At 43.4% G+C, this 24,434-nt stretch overlaps 1 protein-coding gene across 7 annotated transcripts in view; it reads left to right on the top strand.

The window, feature by feature from the left end:
• TENM2 (teneurin transmembrane protein 2) overlaps nucleotides 1-24,434 on the top strand; it is a 1,009,203-nt gene that overhangs the window by 827,654 nt on the left and 157,115 nt on the right. For 6 of the 7 annotated variants that reach the window (XM_060094959.1, XM_060094962.1, XM_060094965.1 and 3 more), the window contains 3 exons: nucleotides 8,014-8,208; nucleotides 13,107-13,307; nucleotides 15,013-15,225. In XM_060094959.1, coding sequence (XP_059950942.1) covers nucleotides 8,014-8,208; nucleotides 13,107-13,307; nucleotides 15,013-15,225 — 609 coding nt within the window. The remainder of the gene's footprint in view (nucleotides 1-8,013; nucleotides 8,209-13,106; nucleotides 13,308-15,012; nucleotides 15,226-24,434) is intronic. The other variant, XM_060094960.1, reaches the window with a different exon arrangement.

Genomic DNA, 24,434 nt, shown 5'->3' with positions numbered 1-24,434 from the left:
TAGAGAGGTCAGCTGGGGTGGGTGCTGGGAAAGAGAGTGTTTCCCCCCTCTTGTCTCTTTATGATGTGATGATTTGGAACAATTTTCTCCTAATAAAAATAATGATAATAAAATCAAATCTATAGATTTCTTACTATGTGCCAGGCATTGTACATGGCACTTCACAGGCATTATTTCATTTCATCCTCTTAAAAACACCATGGGTTTTTCATCCAGAATTTTTGTCCCATTTTAAAGATAAGGAAATTGAGGTGAAAAATAGTGTCCATAGTTACACAGCTGGTAAAAACAAAGGGAAATCCGGGCTAACTCATAAGCCTACACTGCCTGGTATTGTTCTACCTGCTGGGGAGACGGCAGTGAATAAACAGACCTTCATGTCTTGGGGAAGCTCCCACGCTTGTGGATAACGAGACACCAATAATTTGCAAGCTGGTCTCAATGCTTAAAGCATAAGAATGAAAAGCTACTTCAATCTGGACTTGAGCTGCAGAAAGCTTACTGTGTACTCTGAAAATTTTAAATATTCATTATATAGTTAATGCTGTTCAGTCACACACACACACACACACACACACACACACACACACACACACACACAAACTTAAACTTTTTTAAGAACAGCTTAAGCACTTATCGATTGAGAACTTTTATAACTCTCAAAATGGAGGCATCCCCATATCTCTACAGGTATTTTAAATGAGTTGAATTAATCATAGGCTTAAAAGTCTCTTGTGATCTTCGTTAACTTCCCTGGGTTTAATTAAAACATCTGTGCACTTTTAATTTATCGATTCATCCAACTCATATGTCATGTTTTTAACACACCCCAGCATGCTCTGCATCATTTTTAACCCGATTTCCACTTAACTAAAGCAATTAAATTCACCCCGGATTAATTAAAGCATCCATACTTTCGTGCTTAAGTCAGCCCGTGCTTCTTTCCCCACATGGCTCCTGAATGTCAGAGATCTGACGCACCTGATGAGTTTTTCGTCCTTGTGGAAATTCTTCCCTGAATCACTTCCTGGCTTATTAATATGCCATCTGACAGAATGGGAATGAGGAAGTGGGTGCACCTGAACTGTGGCCCTCTGAGCCGGAGACTCTGCCCCCGTCTGTCAGAAGCATCTTTCGCTTTCCTCTCTTCATGGGGGGCCTGCTGGATCTTGCCCCCCTCCCCCGAGACCAGCTAGAGTGTCTGAGTGGTCCAGGCAGGAAGGTGGTGGGGGGCTGTTCTGGTCAGAGGTGACCATCGTGAACAGAATGCCTGGTGATCTTTGCATTTATACTTTCGTCATTGCTCCTTAGTTCTGCTTTCCAACCTCCTCACTCTTCCTACTAAAAACAGTCCTTTCTTGTCCTGACCATTGAATAGGGAGGGAAAACTTAGGCACCAGCGTCGACAGGCTTCACCGTTGGGCATGGGAGGCCAGACAGCTATTCAGATAGGGACAAGTGATCCCCCTAGAAACTAGTTTGGATTTCTAACCCCTACCCACTGTGACAGAGCCCATTTCCCCTCAGCCATGGCAGTGTTGGGGGTTATCAGTCTTTTAGATTTGTTTTGTTGGTTTTTTGTTTAATTTTTTAATTGAAGTACAGTTGATTTACAGTGTTGTGTTAATTTCCGTTGTACAGCAAAGTGATTCAGTTGTACATATATATACATTCTTTATTTATATTCTTTTCCATTATGGTTTATCATAGGATATTGAGTATAGTTCTCTGTGCTATATACAGTAGGACCTTGTTTATCCATTCTATATATAAAAGCTTATAGATCTTTTAAAATCTAAGTCAAGGATTATCTCTCATTTTTTATCTATACTTATTGCTAATGAAGCTGAGAATCTTTGCATACTTTTATTGGCAGTGTATAATTATATTTATATGTCCTTTGCCCAGGTTTTCATTTCGTTTGTTTTTGTTGATTTGTAAGAGCTCTTTGTGTATTTCATATATCAAACTTGATTCTGTGAAATATGTTAGAAAATATTTTTTCCCAGTGTTGCTCATCCCTCAGTTTTGTTTAGGGTGTTCTTTATCATGTAGAAGATTTAAATTTTAAGTGATCAAATCTGATCTTCTTGGTTTCTGGAATTTATGTCTTTTTTATATATCCCACTCTCAAGAAAATAAAATTATTCTTCAATATTTTTTCTAATACTGTTGTAGTTTATTTTTCTTTTTGGATCTTTAATCTGTATCAGATCTATTTCTGAGTATAGTGCGCAGTAGAGGTCAAACATTATTGTCTGCCAAATGCGGTATCTAACACCGCACTGTAAGATGTTATGGAAAAACCCGAACGAACTTTCAGGCCAACCCCATAGATTGTCAATTGCAAGGATTGAGCAAGAAGCAAAACTTGCCTTTCCTGACTTCGGCTCAGCACCAAGCTACGTCCACAGTCTCGAAAGACAACGGGACACCAGTTTTGGTTTCGAGGACACTGAACTTTGTTTGCCTCACCTCCATGATCCAAATATTATATCCTCAACTGCTTCAGGAGACTCAAGGCATCTTTGTTTCTCTGTCCCTTTTCCCCACCACCTAACCCAGCTACTAGCACATATTAGCTTCTTCATAAGTGTTCACTGACTAACTGGGATGTGAGGCAACCAATTGTTAGTACGATTTTAACACTTTACCCAGAGTACGAGGTTCAAGTATTCTCAAGTCTCTTTTCCAGAAGGGTTTTCAATCAGATTTCAACTCATTTTTAAAAGACACATTATTTGGTTTTTGTTTTTTAATTTTATTGAAGTATAGTTGAGTTACAATGTTGTGTTAATTTCTGCTGTACAGCAAAGTGATTCAGTTATACATGTATATATTCTTTTTCATATTCTTTTCATTATGGTTTATCACAGGATATTGAATATAGTTCCCTGTGCTATACAGTAGGACCTTGTTGTTTATCCATCCTGTATATAATAGTTTGCATCTGCTAATCCCAAACTCCCAGTTCATCCCTCCTCCATTCCCCTCCCCCTTGGCAACCAGAAGTCTGTTCTCTGTGTCTGTGAGTCTGTTTCTGATTTGTGAATAAGTTCATTTGTGTTATGTTTTATATTCCACACATAAGTGATATCATATGGTATTTGTCTTTCTCTGTCTGACTTCGCTTAGTATGATAATCTCTAGGTCCATCCATGTTGCTGCAAATGGCGTTATTTCGTTCTTTCTATAGCTGAGTAGTACTCCATTGTGTATATGTACCACATCTTCTTCATCCATTCATCAGTCGATGGACATTTAGGTGGTTTCCATGTCTTGGCTATTGTAAATAGTGCTGCTATGAACATTGGGGTGCGTGTATATTTTCGAATTATAGTTGTGTCAGGATATATGCCCAGAAGTGGCATTGCAGAATCATATGGCAACCCTATTTTTAAAAAGACACATTGTTCGTAAGTCCCTCTGCATATCTAGCCCAGCCCACAAATGACTTGTCAAGTTGCAGGCATTTTCCCCTCTGTCTGTCTGGCTGGCTGTCTGGCTGTCTGGCTGGCTGGTTGGAGCTCCTCAACCCCCTTTACCTTCTCTCCAGGTAGTCTCTGTACTATAAGCTCCAAGTAGGTGGGACCCGTTTAACGTAAAGCAGCAGACACGGGTGGCTTGTCCTGTTACTTCCCACTTAGTAAATAACACTGATAATTCATTTCATCCCTTACAGAGAACTCTGGGGGGAGAAAAAAAAAAAGCTCCAGCTTGATCATTAAAATGAGCTTTACACCATTTAGGTGAATCTAAATTGTGTCATTTCTTTTTGTCATCAGCCTGTTAACTTGTCAGGCCTTAGTGGCAGTGGTATATTTTTCTTCTGCGCAAGTCTTAGAGCTTCCATTTACTAGATTTAGTAAAACAGGAATAGTCACTTTGTGCAAACATTTTAATTAATTTTAAATAGAAAGTTGAATGTACAATGCTGTGCTCCTGGAAAGCCTTAGGAACAGGGGAGAGAGACAGGGATGTAAAACTTTCCACACGTGATTCCAGAACCATCTCCCGCCCACAACCAGAGAAGACTAGGGGAAGAAAAAGATGATGTCTTTCTATTAGTATTATTTGATGCTTTTCTGGTGGTGGTGGTGGTGGTGTGTGTGCCTTTGAGACCTACTGCATTTTTAATTTTATTAACCCTTGAAGTCAGTCTGGAGATTCAGTTTGGAATTTCATAAGGGAACATGCGTTAATTACAAACCAGGTGTCAGCTACTGTTTGGAGTCCTCAGGCATTTTAGCACACTTAATGTTCCCATCAACTCTGAGAGAGAATTTTTTGATGGGGAAAGTGGGTCTCAGAGAAGTACAGTGATCTTGTCAAAATCCCAAGGCTGGTAAGTGATGGGTCAGGATTTGAACCCAGGTCTTTCTGGCATCAAAACCCTTATTCTTTCCACCTCTGTTCCATATCACTTCCAGGCAGGTGCAGTCAGAATTGTCTGTCCTATAACCTGTCATAAAAAAAAAATCTTGTAGATTTAGTGATAGTAAAACTATAAGAAAAGTTATTAATGCAGGAGGTCCCCACCTCACACGCAGCCTCTCAGATGAGGACCAGGCTGAGCCTTACATACTGTGATGCTCTGGGTTGAGTTGTGTCTGAGGATGAGTCAGTCACCCTGAGGGAAGGAGTTCTCCATGCAGGTCAGCCCAGTGACCACTGGAAGACGCTCATCTGACACTTGCCCTCTGTCCCACGGTAAATGGGTTACTAGAGAGCGTCATTCTTCTTTAACCTGCCTTCTGCTTTTTTTATGTGACATCAGCGGAACCTGTCAAGTGCCCTGCTTTCTGGAGAACATCACAGTGTTTTTCATTTTCTACCACCCTCCTGGTGAGCATACAGCCAACATATTGAAAGAAGGCTGCATTTAGAATGTGGAGAACTCCCTGACCTGACTATTCTCTACTTTTTTCCCCCTGAGTAATTTAAGTAGGTCATATTTTAAATTTGACTTCCCAGGCACCTGGTTTTAAATAAAATCCATTCTTACCTTCTAGACAATCCAATTTTTTTTCACCACTTGGAGTTTATGCAGAAGAAAAACAGTCACAATACGATTAAAGAAAATAATCCTAACTGTATTTTATCAATTAATAAAGACAATAATTGTTTCCTCCTTACGTTCTACCCTCTTCCACCTTTTGGGTGGAAGGAAAGTGCAGTGGGAGCCCATTGGTGGTGATTGGATGGAACTTTCTCTGCCATCCGGGGCAAGTTCAATAGAGAGCCCTCATGTCAGAAACAGCCCTTGGAAGCTCTTATCACTAGGCATGGGTAGCCACGCTTCTTCCTGTTGTCCTGTTTGAGTGTGCAAGGGAAGAAGTGTGGTAAGAAATGATGCTGATTCTAGTCTTCCCACCAGGAGATATCCCAAAAGTGTTACCTAGGTCAGAAATGGCAAGTGAGTTTTCTCTTGCCACCTCCACCTGCTCCCAAGTCCCAGCCAGGGCGCTACATTGAAGGTTTTTAGGCTCTTCCTAGGCTCCGGAGGACAAGATGCCATGATCTGCCCCTGCAGAGGTGCAGGAGGGAGACGAGTAGCTCATGGGCCCTCATTTCCCCTCCCTGACCTAAAGCTTAGCATGAGTCTTATGTATGGGACACTGACATGGAACCAATTTACTTTGCCCTGGAAGCCCTCTCAATACTTTGAGAAAGCCCATCATTTCTCATACTTGTTCGTATTTGCACAGTCTCTAATCTGAATCTTGGGCACCCTGGTTTAGAACAGTACCCTCTCTCAGACAATCAGCATGGGTCGCAACTCTACAGATCTCTCTGCTCAAGTCTCTTGGAAATAGAAGGCATGCTCCCTACATTTAGAAAGAGTTTATCTAAATTTAACATGTAGCTTTGATGTTCTCTCTTTTGATCTCATTCTTCTTCTCTGGTGGATTCATAAGCATAAGAATTCTCCTGGAAATGGTTGTTTGTACAACTATTCTAAAATAGAATATGGGGGTGGGGAAAGCCCCTTGGATCGTAGGTCAGCTGTTGAGATGTTTTTGTTTCATGTCAGTTTACAATTAGGGTCAATTACAACCAACACACACTTCACGAGAAAAAGGCATTGTATGTACAACATGAGGTCTGCTCTAGAAACTGTTCTTTCCACACCTTTCATAAATGGCCATTTTCTGCTTTGCCCGCACGCCCACCACTTGGGAGTCTCTGAATGTCAGGAACATAACAGACATATTTACTCAATCAAGCCAACACTGATGAATGCAACACTGGAAGGAAATCAACAGTGATAAACATAGTCTTGTCCTTGAGTAGCTTACTGTATCTTTGGGAAATGAGACACAGAAGGAGAATTAATTACTATAAAAACTAAATAGAACATGACAACAAAAGGGGCACGGTAAGGTGGATGGGGCCTTTACTAAGGAGCGATCTAATTAGGTATGAAATCGCGTCAGGGGATGGGGAGACCATTCCAGTTGCAGGCACACGTGTACCTGGAGAATTCTTGGAGCCTGTGCATTCAAAATCACAGGTAAACCAGGAATTGTTAAAACACCCCTGTCGGTCATTTCTGAAGGTCCCTGAATGCCAGTTCCATAGCCTGGAGCCATGCCCTCATTTTAGGCTCATGGTGGAAGCCAGGTTGGAAATTCAGGTTCTTTACAAACTAATCCTGAAGTGAAGAGTCCAAAGTCTGAAGGTGACCACTAAAATCTCACTCTTGATGACCTCCAAATGGGCAGTATTGGCACAGTTGAGGCCAAACTGGTAAGAACTGTTGGTAATTCATACCAGACCATCCCCAGATTGTCAGCCTTCTTCCTATCAACAGAGGCAAGAGGGTCCCTGCTGACATGAACTGCTAGAGATTTCATGTCTTCAACCTGCCCTCCCCCTCCTTTTTTTTTTTTTTTTTAAGGCCAGGCGTATTTCCTCTTTATACTTTATCACACATGTTATGCTTTGGGGTAGGCACAATTATTTCTCTGTGGTCTAGATAAGGAAAGTGAAGCATAGAGAGATGGTGCCTCAACAGTGGCCCATCCCCTTCCTTCTTTTTTTTTTTTTTTCCGCTGTACGCGGGCCTCTCACTGTTGTGGCCTCTCCCGTTGCGGAGCACAGGCTCCGGACGCACAGGCTCAGCAGCCATGGCTCACGGGCCCAGCCGCTCCGCAGCATGTGGGATCTTCCCGGACCGGGGCACGAACCCGTGTCCCCTGCATCGGCAGGCGGACTCTCAACCACTGCACCACCAGGGAAACCCTCCCCTTCCTTTTTAATGAACATAAACTTATCAGGAGTAGGAGTTGACTAATCTGAGGGTAGAATATTCAGCAAAATGGGTTCTGATCCCCATTACCGACAGCAGCAACACACATGTCCATGCAGCTTCGTTAAAGGCACAGCTTAGAGTCAAGGCAACCTGGTTTCCAGTGGGGCCCCCCTACTCGTGACCTTTATGATTTCCAGCAAAGTAATTTCACCAATCTGAGCCTCAGCTATAAAATGGGAGCGTGATCCTAGCCTCCCACTTCGTTGGGTGATCATGACGATTCAGCAATAAATTGCATGTGAAGGATCCTATGCCGTGCCCAGCATATAATAAGCATTCAGTTGGTGGTAACTGCTGTTATTAGTAGCATTTTTTAAATTAATTTTTATTGGTGTATAGTTGATTTCCAACGTTGTGTTAGCTTCTGCTGTGCAGCAAAGTGAATCAGTTATACATATGGCTATATCCACTCTTTTTTAGATTCTTTTCCCGTACAGGTCATTACAGAGTATTGAGGAGAGTTCCCTGTGCTATTCAGTAGGTTCTCATTAGTTGTTCTTAGTAGCATTTCTGTTGTGGTGGTTATTGTTTATCTGAAGATGGCTCTGCACCTCCGTGGCCCAAGTCCCCAGCCAAGAGCCCTGCAAGCAAAGCCGAGATGCCCGGCAGGCTCAGCCTCCTTAGACGGACACAGCCCTTCAGGCGCTGTCCCCAGCCCCATCCTCTGTGACCTGGTGCTCTGTCTTTGCTCTTTGCAGCCGCCTGCCCCGTCCTGTGCAGCGGGAATGGACAGTACTCTAAAGGGACATGCCAGTGCTACAGCGGCTGGAAAGGCGCGGAGTGCGATGTGCCCTTGAATCAGTGCATCGATCCTTCCTGCGGGGGCCATGGCTCCTGCATCGATGGCAACTGTGTCTGCTCTGCCGGCTTCAAAGGCAAGCACTGCGAGGAAGGTAAGTGCCAAGGGGTGGGCTGGGCAGCCATGGGGGTGGGAGGCGTTTGCAGGCCTGGACCTTTGCTAGTGAGCCCAGTCCTGGCTCCGTGTTTTGCAAAGGAAGTTTCAACATTTTGCACTTCAAACCCCTCGGCTTTGATGGACTTCTTAAGCTTTAGAACTCAAGAGAGGAGGCTTGCAGGCTGACTCTGGAAGACATGTTTTGTTTTCCCCTTCTTTATGTTAATTAGTTCCTTTTCCTTTTCTCCTGTGTTTTTCTGTCTTCTGTCTCCCTCTGCTTCTCCTCCCCCTCCTGCTCTTTCTTTTCCTTTTTCTTCCTTCCGCTTCCCCATCTTCCTCTTTTTTCTGCTTTATTTAAAGTCCTCTGACTTGGGAATTATGGTATCCAGAAAAAAAGAAACAAGAATCCTTAATCCTCCTCCCTTCCCCAAGGCTGTTTTCTTTTCTTTTTGTTGTTTTTTCTTAAAGCTGTTCCTGGTCATCTCAGACCCGTATATGTCTGTGTAAATATTTCTTCAAAAATTAATATCAATAGAAGGCAGTCAGGCTTGAAAGACTATAGGTACCTGTGTCATTTAGAGACACCATGTAGGGCAAATGATCCTGGTTACCTACAATCACAGAGACTTAGAGGAGAGTGGGCGTGCAGTGAGAGGGCTGGGATTTGATGAGTCCTGAAGAGCTCACTCTAACGTGCTTTGAATTGGTCGCTAGCACACGTGGGCAAACCAAGCCTGATCAGAAGCTGGGGGCGGGGGGGTGGTTTGGGGGAGGAAGTATAGGAATACAGGGAAAGAGCACCTCTCCGGAGGTGTTCGGAAGCCAACTCTAACTAGTCCTAGTTGCTCTGGTTAGTGCTTCAGGAAGTCATTTGGTAGCAAGGTGTTGGGACCTGTAAGGCACTGGAGCTCAGCCAAGCTGCCTGTCAGCCTTCCCCCTCTGTATTTGCCCTTCCAGAGTATGATTTTAGTTGCCCATCTATTGCTTTTCCCCTTACAAAGAATCATCCACAGTTAGTAGGAAGGTGAAAACCTAGGTTCTCTCCATCTCTCTCGCCTGCTCCCCTCCCTTTGAATTGGCTCAGTCATTACAGCCCTCACCACAAAGTAATGACAGTGGCTTTCCCTTAGATACCCACACAGAAGCTCCCCTTGTGACTTCTCCCATTTCATAGTTTTTAGAACTAGTTCCACAAAGACTCAGCTTCTGTGACATTATTCTTCTAAGATTTTCCAATACATCACTGCTAGTGCCCTTAATGGGGCCCAGAAGTGTGACCCCACCCCCAGATCCTCACTTGCTCAACTCTCTCTCTAGTTTTCCTCTATAATAAAAGGTAGCCTCCCTCCCTCCATCTGCATCATAAAACCAAATTGGGAGCTTGGATGGAGGAAGTGCTGATTTAATAACCCTGTTTGAAAGGTTAAAGCTCTTAAAGATAAATGGACTGCAGGAGGCAAAGCTGCATTGGCTGAAGACAGGGGAGAGGCCAACAATATGACAAGCAAGGTTAACACGACCTTTTGCATATACCTCATTTGGCAAGAGGATAGTGATAGAGCAATGGTGTTGCCCATCTTAGAATTTTTTCAGTCCAGTCAAGATTGTGCATATCTGTATGAGTGGGATTTCAAGTACTCTCTCAACTTTCTCACTCTCCCACCTGGTCTCATTTAAATGTTCAGAATGAATTAAGCATCCAACAAAACAAGGAAGCCACGTGGATCATTATGAAAGGATGAAGTCGCCTCTATTGATTTCTGCTTCCCCAAAAGAATGAGCCGAGATGATGCATATGCTGTTTTCAAAATAGGAAATGGAATTAGAAAGCCTGGATCAGCCCTTTTTCTTCCATTTACCTTTTTTCTTTCTGATATTCATCTTAGTCATAACGTTCAAACAGTTTACCTGAAATGGCCATGGCAACGAAATCAATAGTTGTCATCCTCCATTTTTGCTGCATAAACATTGTTGTACTATTAGCAAATTTGCACAAGAAAATGAAAGGACAGATTCGTGAGGTTTCACTCGATGATGTCTGAGGGAGTGGGAAGGTGAGACGAGAGAAGAATTGACATATTAGTTTAAGTCAGCCATGTTTTCATGTCAGTTTCATGGTTGAGTCATTTTTCAATGACATTTAACTTCATAAATGTAATTCATGGTTCTTCAGGGGTTTATAGTACATATTGTTTGTAAAACTCCTTGACCTCCTTTTTTATCCTTAGGGACAAAAATTGCATTCACAACCCTTTTTTGTCAAACCTACAGAGGGCCCAAGACTAAATGAGTTCTAATGATTTCAGCTGCCAGAGGGCTGTGGTGTAAGGCACATGGTACTTAGTTGGTAAAGACCACTGTCCCCCTTTTAAGTATAACACTGTTTCTATTTATAAAGCTTTGTACAATGCCATCCTCCCTCCTGCCTGCCAAATACTCTGAGGAGGTGGCCACGAGACCATCGTATGAAACTGGAACCAAATTTAAAATTCAGAGTGAAACTACCCCCCTTAATGTCTGAATTTAGTTATTCCATCAGCTGCTATAATTATATAGCACAAAGGGCATATTTACTGGTTTCACTGACCTGAGAAAGGGTTATCTCATATTTCTAGATACAACAAATGGTTCTTTTAATGACATTCCACTCCAGGGCTAATAAATCTCAGTGGATTTTCCTCCTTCCTTCATACTGTAATTCAGGATAGAGAAGCGAAAGCTAATTTATCTGGAAGAAAAGTGTCATTTTCTTCCTTTTTTTTTTTTTTTTTTGGTATATTACTTTTTATTTCATCCTTTTAGAAAAAGATCATATGATAGTTTTTTTCAGTTTTTTGAGAACTCCTAGCTATTGGCACCTCACCAAACATTTTAAGTGGCTAATTATAGATGGAGAGTGATTTTTGAGACACATAGCACATGAGGTATTTTTGTGTAGATTTTGAGTTTGCTATGTTTGAAATGGGGACAGAGTAAAAAACTAGAACTTTGGGATTTTCTTTTATGAGAAGAATATGGACAAGATTGATTCTGAATGAATGAGTTCATGTTTTGCAGATTCCAAATTGCACAGCATTCTTCCCAAAAGCAAGATGTTATTAGCACCCTTTTCTCTTTCTTGTCAGTCCTTCACACTGGAAATTTGTCTCATTAACAACAAATGCTTATGGCAAAGTCTGCCGTTTATCCTCACAGCAATTATGTATTGAGCACCTACTGTATTCCCTTGACTGTGAGAGGCATGAGATGTTAAAGGCATTGCACAGCCTCTTTGTGAATGTCTTCCATGTGTTTGAATCTTTCAGTTCATTTACATCCAGATGTGCTCCACCCTCCTGAATGGAGCAAATTTGAAAATATCAGAAAGGGTTCGTGTCATCAGGAGTAATAGTCCCCAAGACAATGAGTTCAACATTAAAGTGATTGTAACCAGAGAAAATGGCATCATCATAAATGTCTCCAACTAATAATAAGTCACTGAAATGTACCTCTCTGAGAGTATTCCTGATTAAAATTTCAAAAAACAATGGCAGCTTTTGCTTCCCCATGGCTCAAATAGTTTTGAACTGATTTCCATAAATAACATCTTCCTGAGAAGGTCCAAATGGGATCCTGAACAAACATCTCTTAACGCTGAAAATTCTTATTTCTGCCTCAAGCTGTGCCCCCAGATGATGGCAGAAGCAAAGGCTTTAATCTAGGCCAACAGACCTGATTTCCAAGCTGTTAAAATGAGCGAAGTTTATGTCTTAGTCAAATAAGATGACAAGACCCCCCCGCCATTGCTCTGATCCATAAGGCACCATCTGAGCCTCATGTAAGACCACTGTTCACCACTCAAACCCCACGGTGTGCAGTGCCCTCTGTTCAAATGCCACTGCATCATTTTCTAGGAATGCCTAAGGAAGCTGGTCTTCCTCTAAAAAGCCCTCTTTGTCCATCCTTAGGCTGGATGGATGTCCAGAGTTTGGGGTCACATTCTCATACAAAGAGTCCTGTCCTGAGAACTGGCCTTTGCAGCTCACTGCTCTCCTCACTTTGAGTGGATTCCAGAGTAATAAACTTCAAGTCACTACTGGATGTATAGCCACTCTGATTACTAAGATGGCCAAGCAATCAGACCATGAAACTGGCAAGAACAACAGTGACTGGAATCTGACCGTTAATTCGCCTGATTAATGGTCTGGGGGGAGGTCAGTGCCACAGCCAGAGACTCACCCATCCATTTTACTGAGATTATGTGTAGGAAGGTTACCCCTTTGGGATCACTTCCACACCGAACTTCACCTCTTCTACCCTGCACATTTACTAACTTCTTCCAGTAGATGTGTGCTCAGAGAATGAAAACTAATTTTAGACTTAGCCTAAGTGAAACTTAATTAGGAAAGTGACTCATGCATGAGTGTCACTGGTTTTCTTTTTCATCTTTTGGTACCTTCTGAAGTCAAGTATTAGTGAAGTTAGACTGAGCCTCTCTACTTTTCTCTCCAAAAGTGAGGGATGCTCAGGTTTGGTATTACATGTAGAGACATCACCAGCATTCATGGTCCAGTCTCAGAAGCCCTGATGTGGTTTAGTAAGATACTAATGCTTCTAAGTACAAGGTTCTCAAGGTTGGATGATACATCTCTATATTTGGTTCCTCCTAATTCTGCTTGAGAAATCCCCCTTTTTCCTTTACATTCTCTTCAAGTTTGAGATTTGATATTTTAAAAAATAAAAAGTCTTTAATTCTTTATGGGTATTCTTCAAGGGGTCATGTACTACCTGGGCTGCTCTGTTTGCTTGCAGGCAGGTAGGAATTGGTGAACCACTGGTCCGTTCAGCTGTAAACTGGTGTTTCATGGCCCACCCCCCATGAATGATCAATACTTTTCCTCTTTGTTTTTTTTTCAGTTGATTGCTTGGATCCTACGTGCTCCAGCCATGGGGTCTGTGTAAATGGAGAATGCCTTTGCAGCCCTGGCTGGGGTGGCCTCAACTGTGAGCTGGCGAGGGTCCAGTGCCCAGACCAGTGCAGTGGACATGGCACTTACCTCCCTGATACGGGCCTCTGCAGCTGTGATCCCAACTGGATGGGTCCCGACTGCTCCGTCGGTAAGCCAAGAGGTTTTCTCCTCACTTTCCCCCACACTCATGCCCTGTGTTCCTTCCAAAAGCCCAAACAGATGGGAATCTGCTCTTTCCATTCAGGATGGAGGGACTTTGGTCAGTTGCATAGTACCTCTCTAACTCTATCCTCAGTCATGAAGTCTTTGATCCTTGAGAAAAGAACAAACAAACAAACACCACTTGGTTCTTGTGCCTCCTTGGTTTCATCACTGCAAATGGATGAGGGGCCCAGGAGGGATGCTTCCATTTGCATTATAGCTTTCTTATGTACACTCCCTAAAGGTACCAGAAAACAAAACAGAACAATTCAGTCCCAGACAAACTGAATGGAATGTCCTATAAAAGAGAAAGGACGTTCCCTCGGGGTGCCAGGTGAACATGTTATAAAGCTCTGCAATACTCCAGTGACAGGAAAATAATGAAGTTGCACTGTACCCTTTATTTTCCTAAAATTAAGAGTACGTGTCTTACCTCCCTAGTGACCTTAAAATGGAATGGTTCAACAGTTCAAGCCAGGCTCCACCTTGCCTAGAATGGTTCCGTTCACACTGTCAAGTGCCTATCCAAGCAAGCCATCATCCTTCCGCCCCCTTCTGTCAGATTACCATGGCAATCAGGAAGGGAATCTATGCGAAGCTTTGCTACAATGGGAAAGAAATGAATATTTCATTCCAGAAGGAAAAAAAAAAAGGAAGAGTCAGTTAAAATGGGCTATTTTGGGTATCTTCTCAGCCCACTCGCCTCTGCCTTCAACTCTGATGTTGGTGGTCCAGGCCAAGCTCTGTGGAGGATGGGGGGAGGGGGCGCCCTAGATCCAACACCCAGCAGTGCTGCCCACATGCTGTGTGACTTGGAGTGAGTCACTAACCCTCCTGGTCTGGTTTCCCCTCCCCTGGCATGATGAGCCATGCCTCCCTCAGTAGTCTGTCATAAGGATGAATGTCTGGCATGTGCTTGTCCTCGAGTGAGAGGTCTGGAATGCCAGAGAGTGCATATCTGTCTGTATGTCTCCTCCCCAACCACAAAAGACTTTGAGCTCCTTTGAGAAAGAGGCTGTGTAAATGCAGCACAATTAGAGCGGTCATGATTGCCACCAAGGTGCCGATCTGGGTGACAGCTGGGCCTGCGGTCATCGTGAGGTTGGAGCCGCTGGGTCTCTAACTGGCCTCTGGTCAGTTCAGGCTCTCAACAGGGAAAAGAATCCCAGCTGGCTGGGGAGTCAGGCTCCACAGGTATCTTTTCAGGTGGGCACCTCCCGGGTAGCTTTGCCAGACTGGTTGAGCAACAATGTCTGACCTCTTCCTGGGATGGTCTCAAGCCCTAGAACAGTGGTTCTTACACTTCAGTGTACCTCAGAAACACTTGGCGGACTTGATAAAACAGATATCTAAGTCCCACTCCCCGCGTTTCTAAGTCAAGAGGACCAACCAGGGCATAAGAATTTGCATTTCCACATAGTTCCCCAGTGATGGCGATGCAGCCAGTCCAGGGACCCCACTGTGAGAACGCTGCTCTAGAAACTACCTCACAGTGGATGAGTACCCAGCCAGTGGAGAGACAGGCCGCCCAAGATGACATACCTCTGGGCCTTGGGCCAGCTCCAGGGACCCGGGCCACGTGTGTGGTCTGGCCTCCAGTGGAGGGTTTCACCGGCTGTGGTGTTGAGCTGTAATCATTGTTTTTCTTCCAGAAGTGTGCTCAGTAGACTGTGGCACTCACGGCGTCTGCATCGGGGGAGCCTGCCGCTGTGAAGAGGGCTGGACAGGCGCCGCTTGTGACCAGCGCGTGTGCCACCCCCGCTGCGTTGAGCACGGGACCTGTAAAGATGGCAAATGTGAATGCCGAGAGGGCTGGAATGGTGAACACTGCACCATTGGTAGGCAAACGGCAGGCACCGAAACAGGCACATATTGCTTTATTTTCATAAATTGTAGATCTATAGTGATGGTCGTGCGTTGCAACTGGCTGTTCCTTCAGGGACGCGCGTGCTCTCCGGCATTCCCTGCTGCCCCTCCAAATCTCCCAGGGCATAGGGAAGGGAGAGGCAAGGTCCTGACGGGAAAAGGCTTTCCCTTCTTTCCAGAGTTCCAGATTGGGAGGAAAGGGAGCAGATCAGATAAGAAAATCCATCCAAATTACTCATCGTGGAGAAGGGAAATGCACACGCATGGGAAATTGTCAGGGCCTGGAGGTTTCAAGCACCCCAAATGACTGTGGTCTTCAAGTCTCCCCCCTTTTTGAATACCCTCCCAGCCGGATCCCTGCTTGCTGGCAACAGTTGAACTCACTTCTTTTAGACCAGGTTGGATGCAGGGCGGGACTCCCAGGTTCCCTGGGTAACCAGGTACCCCTCTAATAGGTTTGAGCCTCCCCTTGTTGTCCCAGGTCAAGGCTTTGTCCTTGGGCTCCTGACCCTCCCCCTCACCACCACCTTCGATAAATGTCTCCTCCTCTGGCCCCATTTCATCCTCACTCAGTCACCTCTCTGTATATGTAAAGCCTGATGACTGAGAATATTTCTTAAAAGGTCATTTTTTTTTAAGAAGCAATACTTCTCAAGTTTCTTCGGTTTTGGTTTTGGTTTTGTCACGGTTTGGGGTTGGTTTCATGCCAAGCTGGCTGAGGCCACGTGCTTGCATGGAAACTCTCAGAGAAGTCTCTATCCAAACTACTAACATGGCCCCTTGAACTTACCTTTGATTCTAGCCATTGAGTTGGGGGCCCTCCCCTCTGTCCTAGCCCCAAGACCCCAGGCACCTGGAGTGAGAGGCAGGGTTAGAAGCTTCTCCAGGGCTGACTCATGAGCTCAGACTCAGTTTCCCATGCTGTTCATTTGGGTGGTCAAGCAGAGATAAAGTGCTCTCTGCATTAGGTTTCCCCCAATTCTATCTAATTGGGCATCCGAGGGGCAGCGTGCCTATCCAGGCCACGACCTATAGCACTGGGACCCTGCCGGGACAGTCTGTTGGCAGTGAATTGTTTTTGCAATCGTTCAATGATGCTCCAGATCCCACTCCCCCTGCAGCCGCTTTCATCTTCAGTTCCCTGCAGAGTCTGGGGGATAATTCAGAAGGCTTTGAAGGGAAGGAAGTGCACAGCCCAATACTGAGACAGTTTAAAATCCTTATTAATAGCTCCCACTCTTCAGGGGTGCTCCTCTTGATATACTTTTGCATGCTCGGTGTGATCTAAATACAGACTCTCCCCACCCTCCTACCTCCATTGCCCCCAGTCTCCCTCCCCAAAAGAGCTCTTGCCAACCAGAAACCTTTAGGTAGAACATCCCCCTTTCTCTCAGTTCACACAACCCAGCCTCAGCCTCCCCTTTGCTGTCCCCTTCCCGCATCTGCCGAGGGTTTAGCATCCCACAGGGATTCCTGCTGACTCTCTCCCACCTACGACTCATCTCTACTCTGGGAAGAGCTCACAGGAGGGCAGCCCTGATGGATTAGAGCAGAGGTTGGAGAACTGTAGGTGGGGGTGCGGACCAAATCTAGCCTGCTGCCTGTTGCTCTGTGGCTTACGAGCTAAGAATAGTTACCTTTTTTTAAGGGTTGAAAGCAAAATATTTCCTGACACATGACCATCATATGAAATTCCAATTTCAGTGTCCCTTAAACCAAGTGGTAGTAGAGGACAACCACACCCATGTGTGGATGTATCATCAGCTTCTGCACTGCACTTGGCCTTAAGTAATTGCAACGTGGTCCACAAAGCTATTTGTTGTCTGGTGCAAAAAATACAGGAAAAAAACTGGCCAACCTCTGAATTGGAGAGTTGCGCAAGTGTGGGCAAGAGAGGGAGGAGAAAAGAGAAGAGGGTCAACATTCACTTTAGAGAAAGGATACCAACTGTGACTTGAAGGCCATGAGGGGCCAAGAGAAAGGGAAGGGTCCAAATGTCACAGAGAGCGAGTGGAGAGAGATCAACTGTTGCGTGGAAATGTCTCTGGGGCCTTTGCAGATGAAATGGGAAGATGGTAACTTGAGTCTCATAGAAGATGGTGAGGATGTGGCCAGCAGGAGAACACAGGAGATGATTCTTTCTAGCCAGCCCTTTGGGTGAGATGAATTAGAGAAAGGTGTTTTTGCTGCTTGAAGTGTCTAGTCCAAGTTTCACAGCTCCGTGAGCTCTTGAGAAACAGAAAAGGTGCAGATTTATGTGCCAAGTAAAGCTCCCCCAAATGAAGCTAGTGACGTCCCAGAAAAGCCTCTCCTTCAGAATTATGATCTCTCACGACTTCATGAGCTCGCACTACGTATGTCATAAAGATCTTTATCACCAAAGTCTGTCCTTGTGAGAAATTAGGGCTCTGTGGTTTTATTAGTAGTATCAGTGCCATCCCCGCACAGATTTACATTCATTGGGCTTTGTTCAAAAAAACCCAAGCATTCCTTGGTTGGTGAGATTTGCTATTCAAAATCTAGAGGTGTTCGTACCTGTAATGTAATTGCTCCTTTTGGTTTTCAACCTCTGCCCCCAGAGTTGTTTCATGGAGTTTTAATCTTTTATTTTGAGCAGACTCTCCTGTCGATTCACTCGAAGTGAATGCCGCAATTTACAAGCCCAGAATCAGTCCTCCTCCTCAGGGATACTGACAGTCAGAAAAGAAAGAGAGGCTCTTTGGTCCCTTTCAAGCAGAGCCTCAAATGCTATATTTTGAAAATAGAAAATAAATAAGAATGAAATGGCACCTAGTCTGCAAAAAAAAAAAAAAAAAAATGCGTTGGGAGGTTCGGGGTAAGGCAAAGCAGTGGGTGCTTCGGTTGTCTGTGGTTTATTTTCGAAAGGTCATGGTGCGACAGTTTTCTTAGGGTCATTGCAAATAGTCAGCTAAGCATTTCACATCAGTCCTTGTGTATCACGTTCATTTTACCCAAGGAAGCAAGAAGACAGATGCATGGGGGAAAGGGATGAGGATAAAAGCACAGCCTTCCAAAACTCAATCAAGTAGAATCACCAGGATCTATCCATGCCTGGTTAAATGCGTTTCTGGAAATTTTCAACCAAATTATTCTTTTATATTTGGATATTTAATACATATTGCTAGAGATTTAAATATAAGGTATAACATTTCAATGTTAACTGGTAGAGCTAACTTGCCAACAGGTTGGATTCTACCAAGCAATGATCTTTTATTACCTCTTTCTAACAAGTTAAATACAGAGTATGGCAAAAATCTCCAGAATTGCAGAGAGGAGAAATAGACATTGAATCCAAATCAACCACAATTCGTGTATCTCTTTGGAATATATTAGCATTATTTGAATAGGCTGCAGTTTACTCATATGAATAAATCAGAAGGCACATTGTGTGGTTAGACTAGTTTCATTCTTTAAACATAATCCTAAAATGGGTTGTTGGTCCTATCACCTGCCATCCCTCCCACCACCCCTTATTAATACTGTGGATTCAACCTCAGCAGTCTATTCAAAGTCTATAACACCAGGGCAAAAAGGAACCATAGAATAACTCAGAAATCTCTATGAACTAGAGTAAATTCAGATAAACATCTCTTATAAAGAAACAGAGTAAATGTTAACATGTTCTGCAAGCAGAATAGTCGGGCAAAATACAGGGAGAGACCAAAGTTCTTATTGCTGGAGATTACAAGGAGGAAAGCAAAATGCTCATTGGGGATTGTTGCTATTGTCGTCAGCTGTCCAGATATCCACTCTAAATAATACAAGCTAACACACACACAGAGTAAATCCACCAAAGCTAGGCTCCGACCCTAGGTGAACTCTTTGATATCTGGGTAGTGAGCAATGTCTATAATGGTTATTCCAGCCTGTTTACTTTTTCTGTGTGGTCCTGACCTCCAGCTGCATTTCAGAATCATGAGGCCTGGATTCCCAGGATCGTGTGGGACTGAGTAACCTGCCCCTGTACCACAAGTCAGAACAGTTTTCTTTTCCCTCTATCGCACTGGGACCCTTCTATTTTTTCTCTTTAATTGGTTGGGGAAAGAACTAGGTTCTTGTGATGTTAATAAGGAAAATGAATCTTTACCCAAGGTAAAACCAGCCGTGTGACAATCTGATGTGCTGATTAAGTGATTGTCATCAGGAGTAGACAGGATCACAGTCCAAGAGGGAGAGAGCTTCGGAGCTACAGGGAACAGGTCAGGAAGAAAACGACTGTCAAAATGAACCAACTTCAGGGCTTCCCTGGTGGCGCAGTGGTTGAGAGTCCGCCTGCCGATGCAGGGGACACGGGTTCGTGCCCCGGTCCGGGAAGATCCCACATGCTGCGGAGCGGCTAGGGCCATGAGCCATGGCCGCTGAGCCTGCACGTCCGGAGCCTGTGCTCCGCAATGGGAGAGGCCACAGCAGTGAGAGGCCCATGTACCGCAAAAAAAAAAAAAAGAAAAAAAAAAAAAAAGAACCAACTTCAAACTGAGTACAGCTGCTTCTGCATCTCATTCCAGCTTCATTTAAGTTATGGAAACTTATTTTTTTTCTTGTAGCTATTATCCTTCAACATTTGAGCTTTCATGACTACCATGAGATATCAAGTTGAGATAAAATTAGCCACTATGGAGCCATCCTTCCCACTGGGTCTTTGGAAGCAGCTAATTCTCTGATTGGTTCATTAACATATTCCTCCGGGAGCTCTTATTGGAACCCATCCTAGGATCTCCATATTTTTTGAAGTGAAAGCCTAAAGTGATAGTTCTTCACTCTTTAAGATTATGGACAGCAGAGAGCAGAATATGTTCCACTGCTGCTTTTTTCTTCCCCTACACGGTGGCCAAAATGTGAGCCTTTTCATTGAAGATCAGGAATCACCACATGCCCAGAAGTTCTCTTCACGTCTGGGTCAGGCAGTCTGCCCAGGTTTCCTACCCAAACTCAGAACAAGGCCCTGGAGGTAGAAGTTATAGGAACCCATTTTCAACTCAATGCAAAAAGTAGAATATAATGAAAGGGGAAAAAACTGCCTCACAAGTAGTGAGACTCTCGTAGCTGAAAGTGTTTACTTTCTTAGCCTAGATGTTGAAGAGGGCCTTTCAGGGGAAGGTAGACTAGATAGACACAAAGCTCCCCCTGGCTTTATGGCTCAACCATCCTCTAGTTTAAAGGGAAACATTTTTTTGGTATGACTTTCTATGTGATTTAGTAACATATGCCCCAGCAGAAAAGGAGGTCTCATCAAAAAAGAAAAGAGGGGAAGAAGTCTTGCAGTTATAGTTCTGTGGGGAGACAGTGAGTTGGAGCATTCCTTGTACCATCACCTTCATGTTTCAGAGGGTCCCCTTGATGTACTAGCATGTGGCCCGCAGGGACAAGGCCAGATCCAACAAGTAGATAGCTTGATACGAGGTATCACTGCCTTCACAAGAGCAAAGAACTAAAAACAGTATGGAACTCTTAGAACAGAAACCCATGGGTGAGAGTTAGCATGAGGAAGATTCCAGACTCAAAAGAAAGGAAAACATCAAAGAATAAGAGCTGTTGGAAAATGGGCTGCACTCCCTGAGTGTATGTAGTGAGTACTTGGTCACTTGAGCTTTTACAAAGAATCAACATTTCTTCCAAGACTATGAGTCTTGGATTCCACAATATGCACTCAAGACTTTATATTAAAGAAAAAGGGAATGCAAAGAAGGCCCCGGAGCAATGAACTCCATAAGATGTTCGTGATGGGCATTTTCTCATCGCTTGCTATCTGATTCATTGTGGTGTCATGAAGAATAAATTGACAGAGGACAGGAGCTCTGTGTTCTAGGCTTGACTGTGCCATGAACATTCTGGGTGCCCTTGAGAAGTCACCCAACCTTTCTGACCTTAGTTTCTTCCCAAGGCCAATGAGGGGGGTGAACCACATCACTGCTTTCTAGAGTGTGGTCCACAAACATGAGATGTTTTTGTTGGTGTGCACATGTATTTTATTGACTGGTTATATGGGGCTTTTAAAAAGAAGTGTTAGGAAAAACCATAACTAGCTCGTTAAACTCATGATTATATGGGCATTAATGCGTAGGGATGTGGCAAAAGCAGGTAGTGATATTAGGCCTAAGTAAATTTGAAGAAAAATATTAAGTAAATAACAGTGCAGATATTGCAAATGTCACGAATGCAATATGTGATTGACTAGATTTAGAACACACTTGGATGAGATGATCTCGAAGGACCTGTCCATCTCCAGAAATTTATTATTTTTGATGCAAATTTATATGCATCAAATGGAATGGTCCACTCCCAGACAATCAAATCTTTCTCTCTTCTATAAGGTCAGGGAGGGTCTCCAGGTAGATTCCCATAACATACTGATACACTTTACATCAAAGCGATGGATACAGCAGAGTGTTGGTTTTGCCGATGATACGTTGTGAATTTTGTTAGTTAGTCTGATTATCTGCTCATCTCAGCTCCAGTTTATATCTGATTTACCTAGAGAATGCTTCTGTGCATTGAAAAACTTCCTTCAGTGGTTTATATTTGTGTTTCTTTTTTTTTTTTTTTTTTTTTTTTGCTGTACGCGGGCCTCTCACTGTTGTGGCCTCTCCCGTTGCGGAGCACAGGCTCCGGATGCACAGGCTCCGCGGCCATGGCTCATGGGCCCAGCCGCTCCGCGGCATGTGGGATCTTCCTGGACCGGGGCACGAACCCATGTCCCCTGCATCGGCAGGCGGACTCTCAACCACTGCGCCACCAGGGAAGCCCTGTGTTTCTTTTTAAAAAATTTTTATTGAAGTATAGTTGATTTAGAATGTTGTGTTAATTTCTGCTGTACAACAAAAGTGATTCAGTTGTACATATATATACATTCCTTTTTAAAATATTCTTTTCCATTATGGTTTATCATAGGATATTGAATATAGTTCTCTGTGCTGTGCAGTAGGACCTTGTTGTTTATCCATCCTGTATAAATTAGCTGAAGTCTGCTAACCTCAACCTCCCACTCCATCCCTTCCCCAACCCCCTCCCCCTTGGCAACCACAAGTCTGTTCTCTATGTCCGTGATTCTATTTGTTTCATAGATAGGTTCATTTGTGTCATATTTTAGATTCCACAATATAAGTGATATCATATGGTATCTGTCTTTCTCTTTCTGACTTACTTCGCTTAGTATGATAATCTCTAGGTCCAGCCATGTTGCTGCAAATGGCATTATTTCATTCTTTTTTATGGCTGAGTCATATTCCATTGTGTGTGTGTGTGTGTGTGTGTGTGTGTGTGTGTGTGTGTACACACCACATCTTCTTTATCCATTCATCTGTCGATGGACATTTAGGTTGTTTCCATATCTTGGCTATTGTAAATAGTGTGCTATGAACATAGAGGTGCATGCATCTTTTCGAATTATAGCTTTGTCCGGATATATGCCCAGGAGTGGGATTGCTAGCTCATATGGCAACTCTATTTTTAGTTTTTTGAGGAACCTCCATGCTCTTTTCCATAGCAGCTGCACCAATTTACATTCCCACCAACAGTGTAGGAGGGTTCCCTTTTCTCCACACCCTCTCCAGCATTTCTGACTTGTAGACTTTTTTTTTTTATTTTACAAATTTAATCACTTATACATATACATATGTTCCCATATCCCCTCCCTTTTGCGTCTCCCTCCCACCCTCCCTATCCCACCCCTCCAGGCGGTCACAAAGAACCGAGCTGATCTCCCTGTGCTATGCAGCTGCTTCCCACTGGCTATCTACCTTACGTTTGGTAGTGTATATATGTCCATGCCGCTCTTTCACTTTGTCACAGCTTACCCTTCCCCCTCCCCATATCCTCAAGTCCATGCTCTAGTAGGTCTGTGTCTTTATTCCTGTCTTACCCCTATGTTCTTCATGACATTTTTTTTTCTTAAATTCCATATATATGTGTCAGCATACAGTATTTGTCTTTCTCTTTCTGACTTACTTCACTCTGTATGACAGACTCTAGGTCCATCCACCTCATTACAAATAGCTCAATTTCATTTCTTTTTATGGCTGAGTAATATTCCATTGTATATATGTGCCACATCTTCTTTATCCATTCATCCGATGATGGACACTTAGGTTGTTTCCATCTCCGGGCTATTGTAAATAGGGCTGCTATGAACATTTTGGTACATGTCTCTTTTTGAATTATGGTTTTCTCAGGGTATATGCCCAGTAGTGGGATTGCTGGGTCATATGGTAGTTCTATTTGTAGTTTTTTAAGGAACCTCCATACCGTTCTCCATAGTGGCTGTACCAATTCACATTCCCACCAGCAGTGCAAGAGTGTTCCCTTTTTTCCACACCCTCTCCAGCATTTATTGTTTCTAGATTTTTTGATGATGGCCATTCTGACTGGTGTGACATGATATCTCATTGTAGTTTTGATTTGCATTTCTCTAATGAGTAAAGATGTTGAGCATCCTTTCATGTGTTTGTTGGCAGTCTGTATATCTTCTGTGGAGAAATGTCTATTTAGGTCTTCTGCCCATTTTTGGATTGGGTTGTTTGTTTTTTTGCTATTGAGCTGCATGAGCTGCTTATAAATTTTGGAGATTAATCCTTTGTCAGTTGCTTCATTTGCAAATATTTTCTCCCATTCTGAGGGTTGTCTTTTGGTCTTGTTTATGGTTTCCTTTGCTGTGCAAAAGCTTTGAAGTTTCATTAGGTCCCATGTGTTTATTTTTGTCTTTATTTCCATTTCTCTAGGAGGTGGGTCAAAAAAGATCTTGCTGTGATTTATGTCATAGAGTGTTCTGCCTATGTTTTCCTCTAGGAGTTTGATAGTGTCTGGCCTTACATTTAGGTCTTTAATCCATTTTGAGCTAATTTTTGTGTATGGTGTTAGGGAGTGATCTAATCTCATACTTTTACATGTCCCTGTCCAGTTTTCCCAGCACCACTTATTGAAGAGACTGTCCTTTCTCCACTGTACATTCCTGCCTCCTTTATCAAAGATAAGGTGACCATATGTCCGTGGGTTTATCTCTGGGCTTTCTATCCTGTTCCATTGATCTATATTTCTTTTTTTGTGCCAGTACCATACTGTCTTGATTACTGTAGCTTTGTAGTATAGTCTGAAGTCAGGGAGCCTGATTCCTCCAGCTCCGTTTTTCGTTCTCAAGATTGCTTTGGCTATTCGGGGTCTTTTGTGTTTCCATACAAATTGTGAAATTTTTTGT

The sequence above is a fragment of the Mesoplodon densirostris genome, chromosome 3, assembly GCF_025265405.1.
Source record: "Mesoplodon densirostris isolate mMesDen1 chromosome 3, mMesDen1 primary haplotype, whole genome shotgun sequence".
NCBI lineage: Eukaryota > Metazoa > Chordata > Mammalia > Artiodactyla > Ziphiidae > Mesoplodon > Mesoplodon densirostris.
Note: the sequence above shows the minus strand (reverse complement) of the source record. Positions and strands in the feature narration are given on the sequence as shown.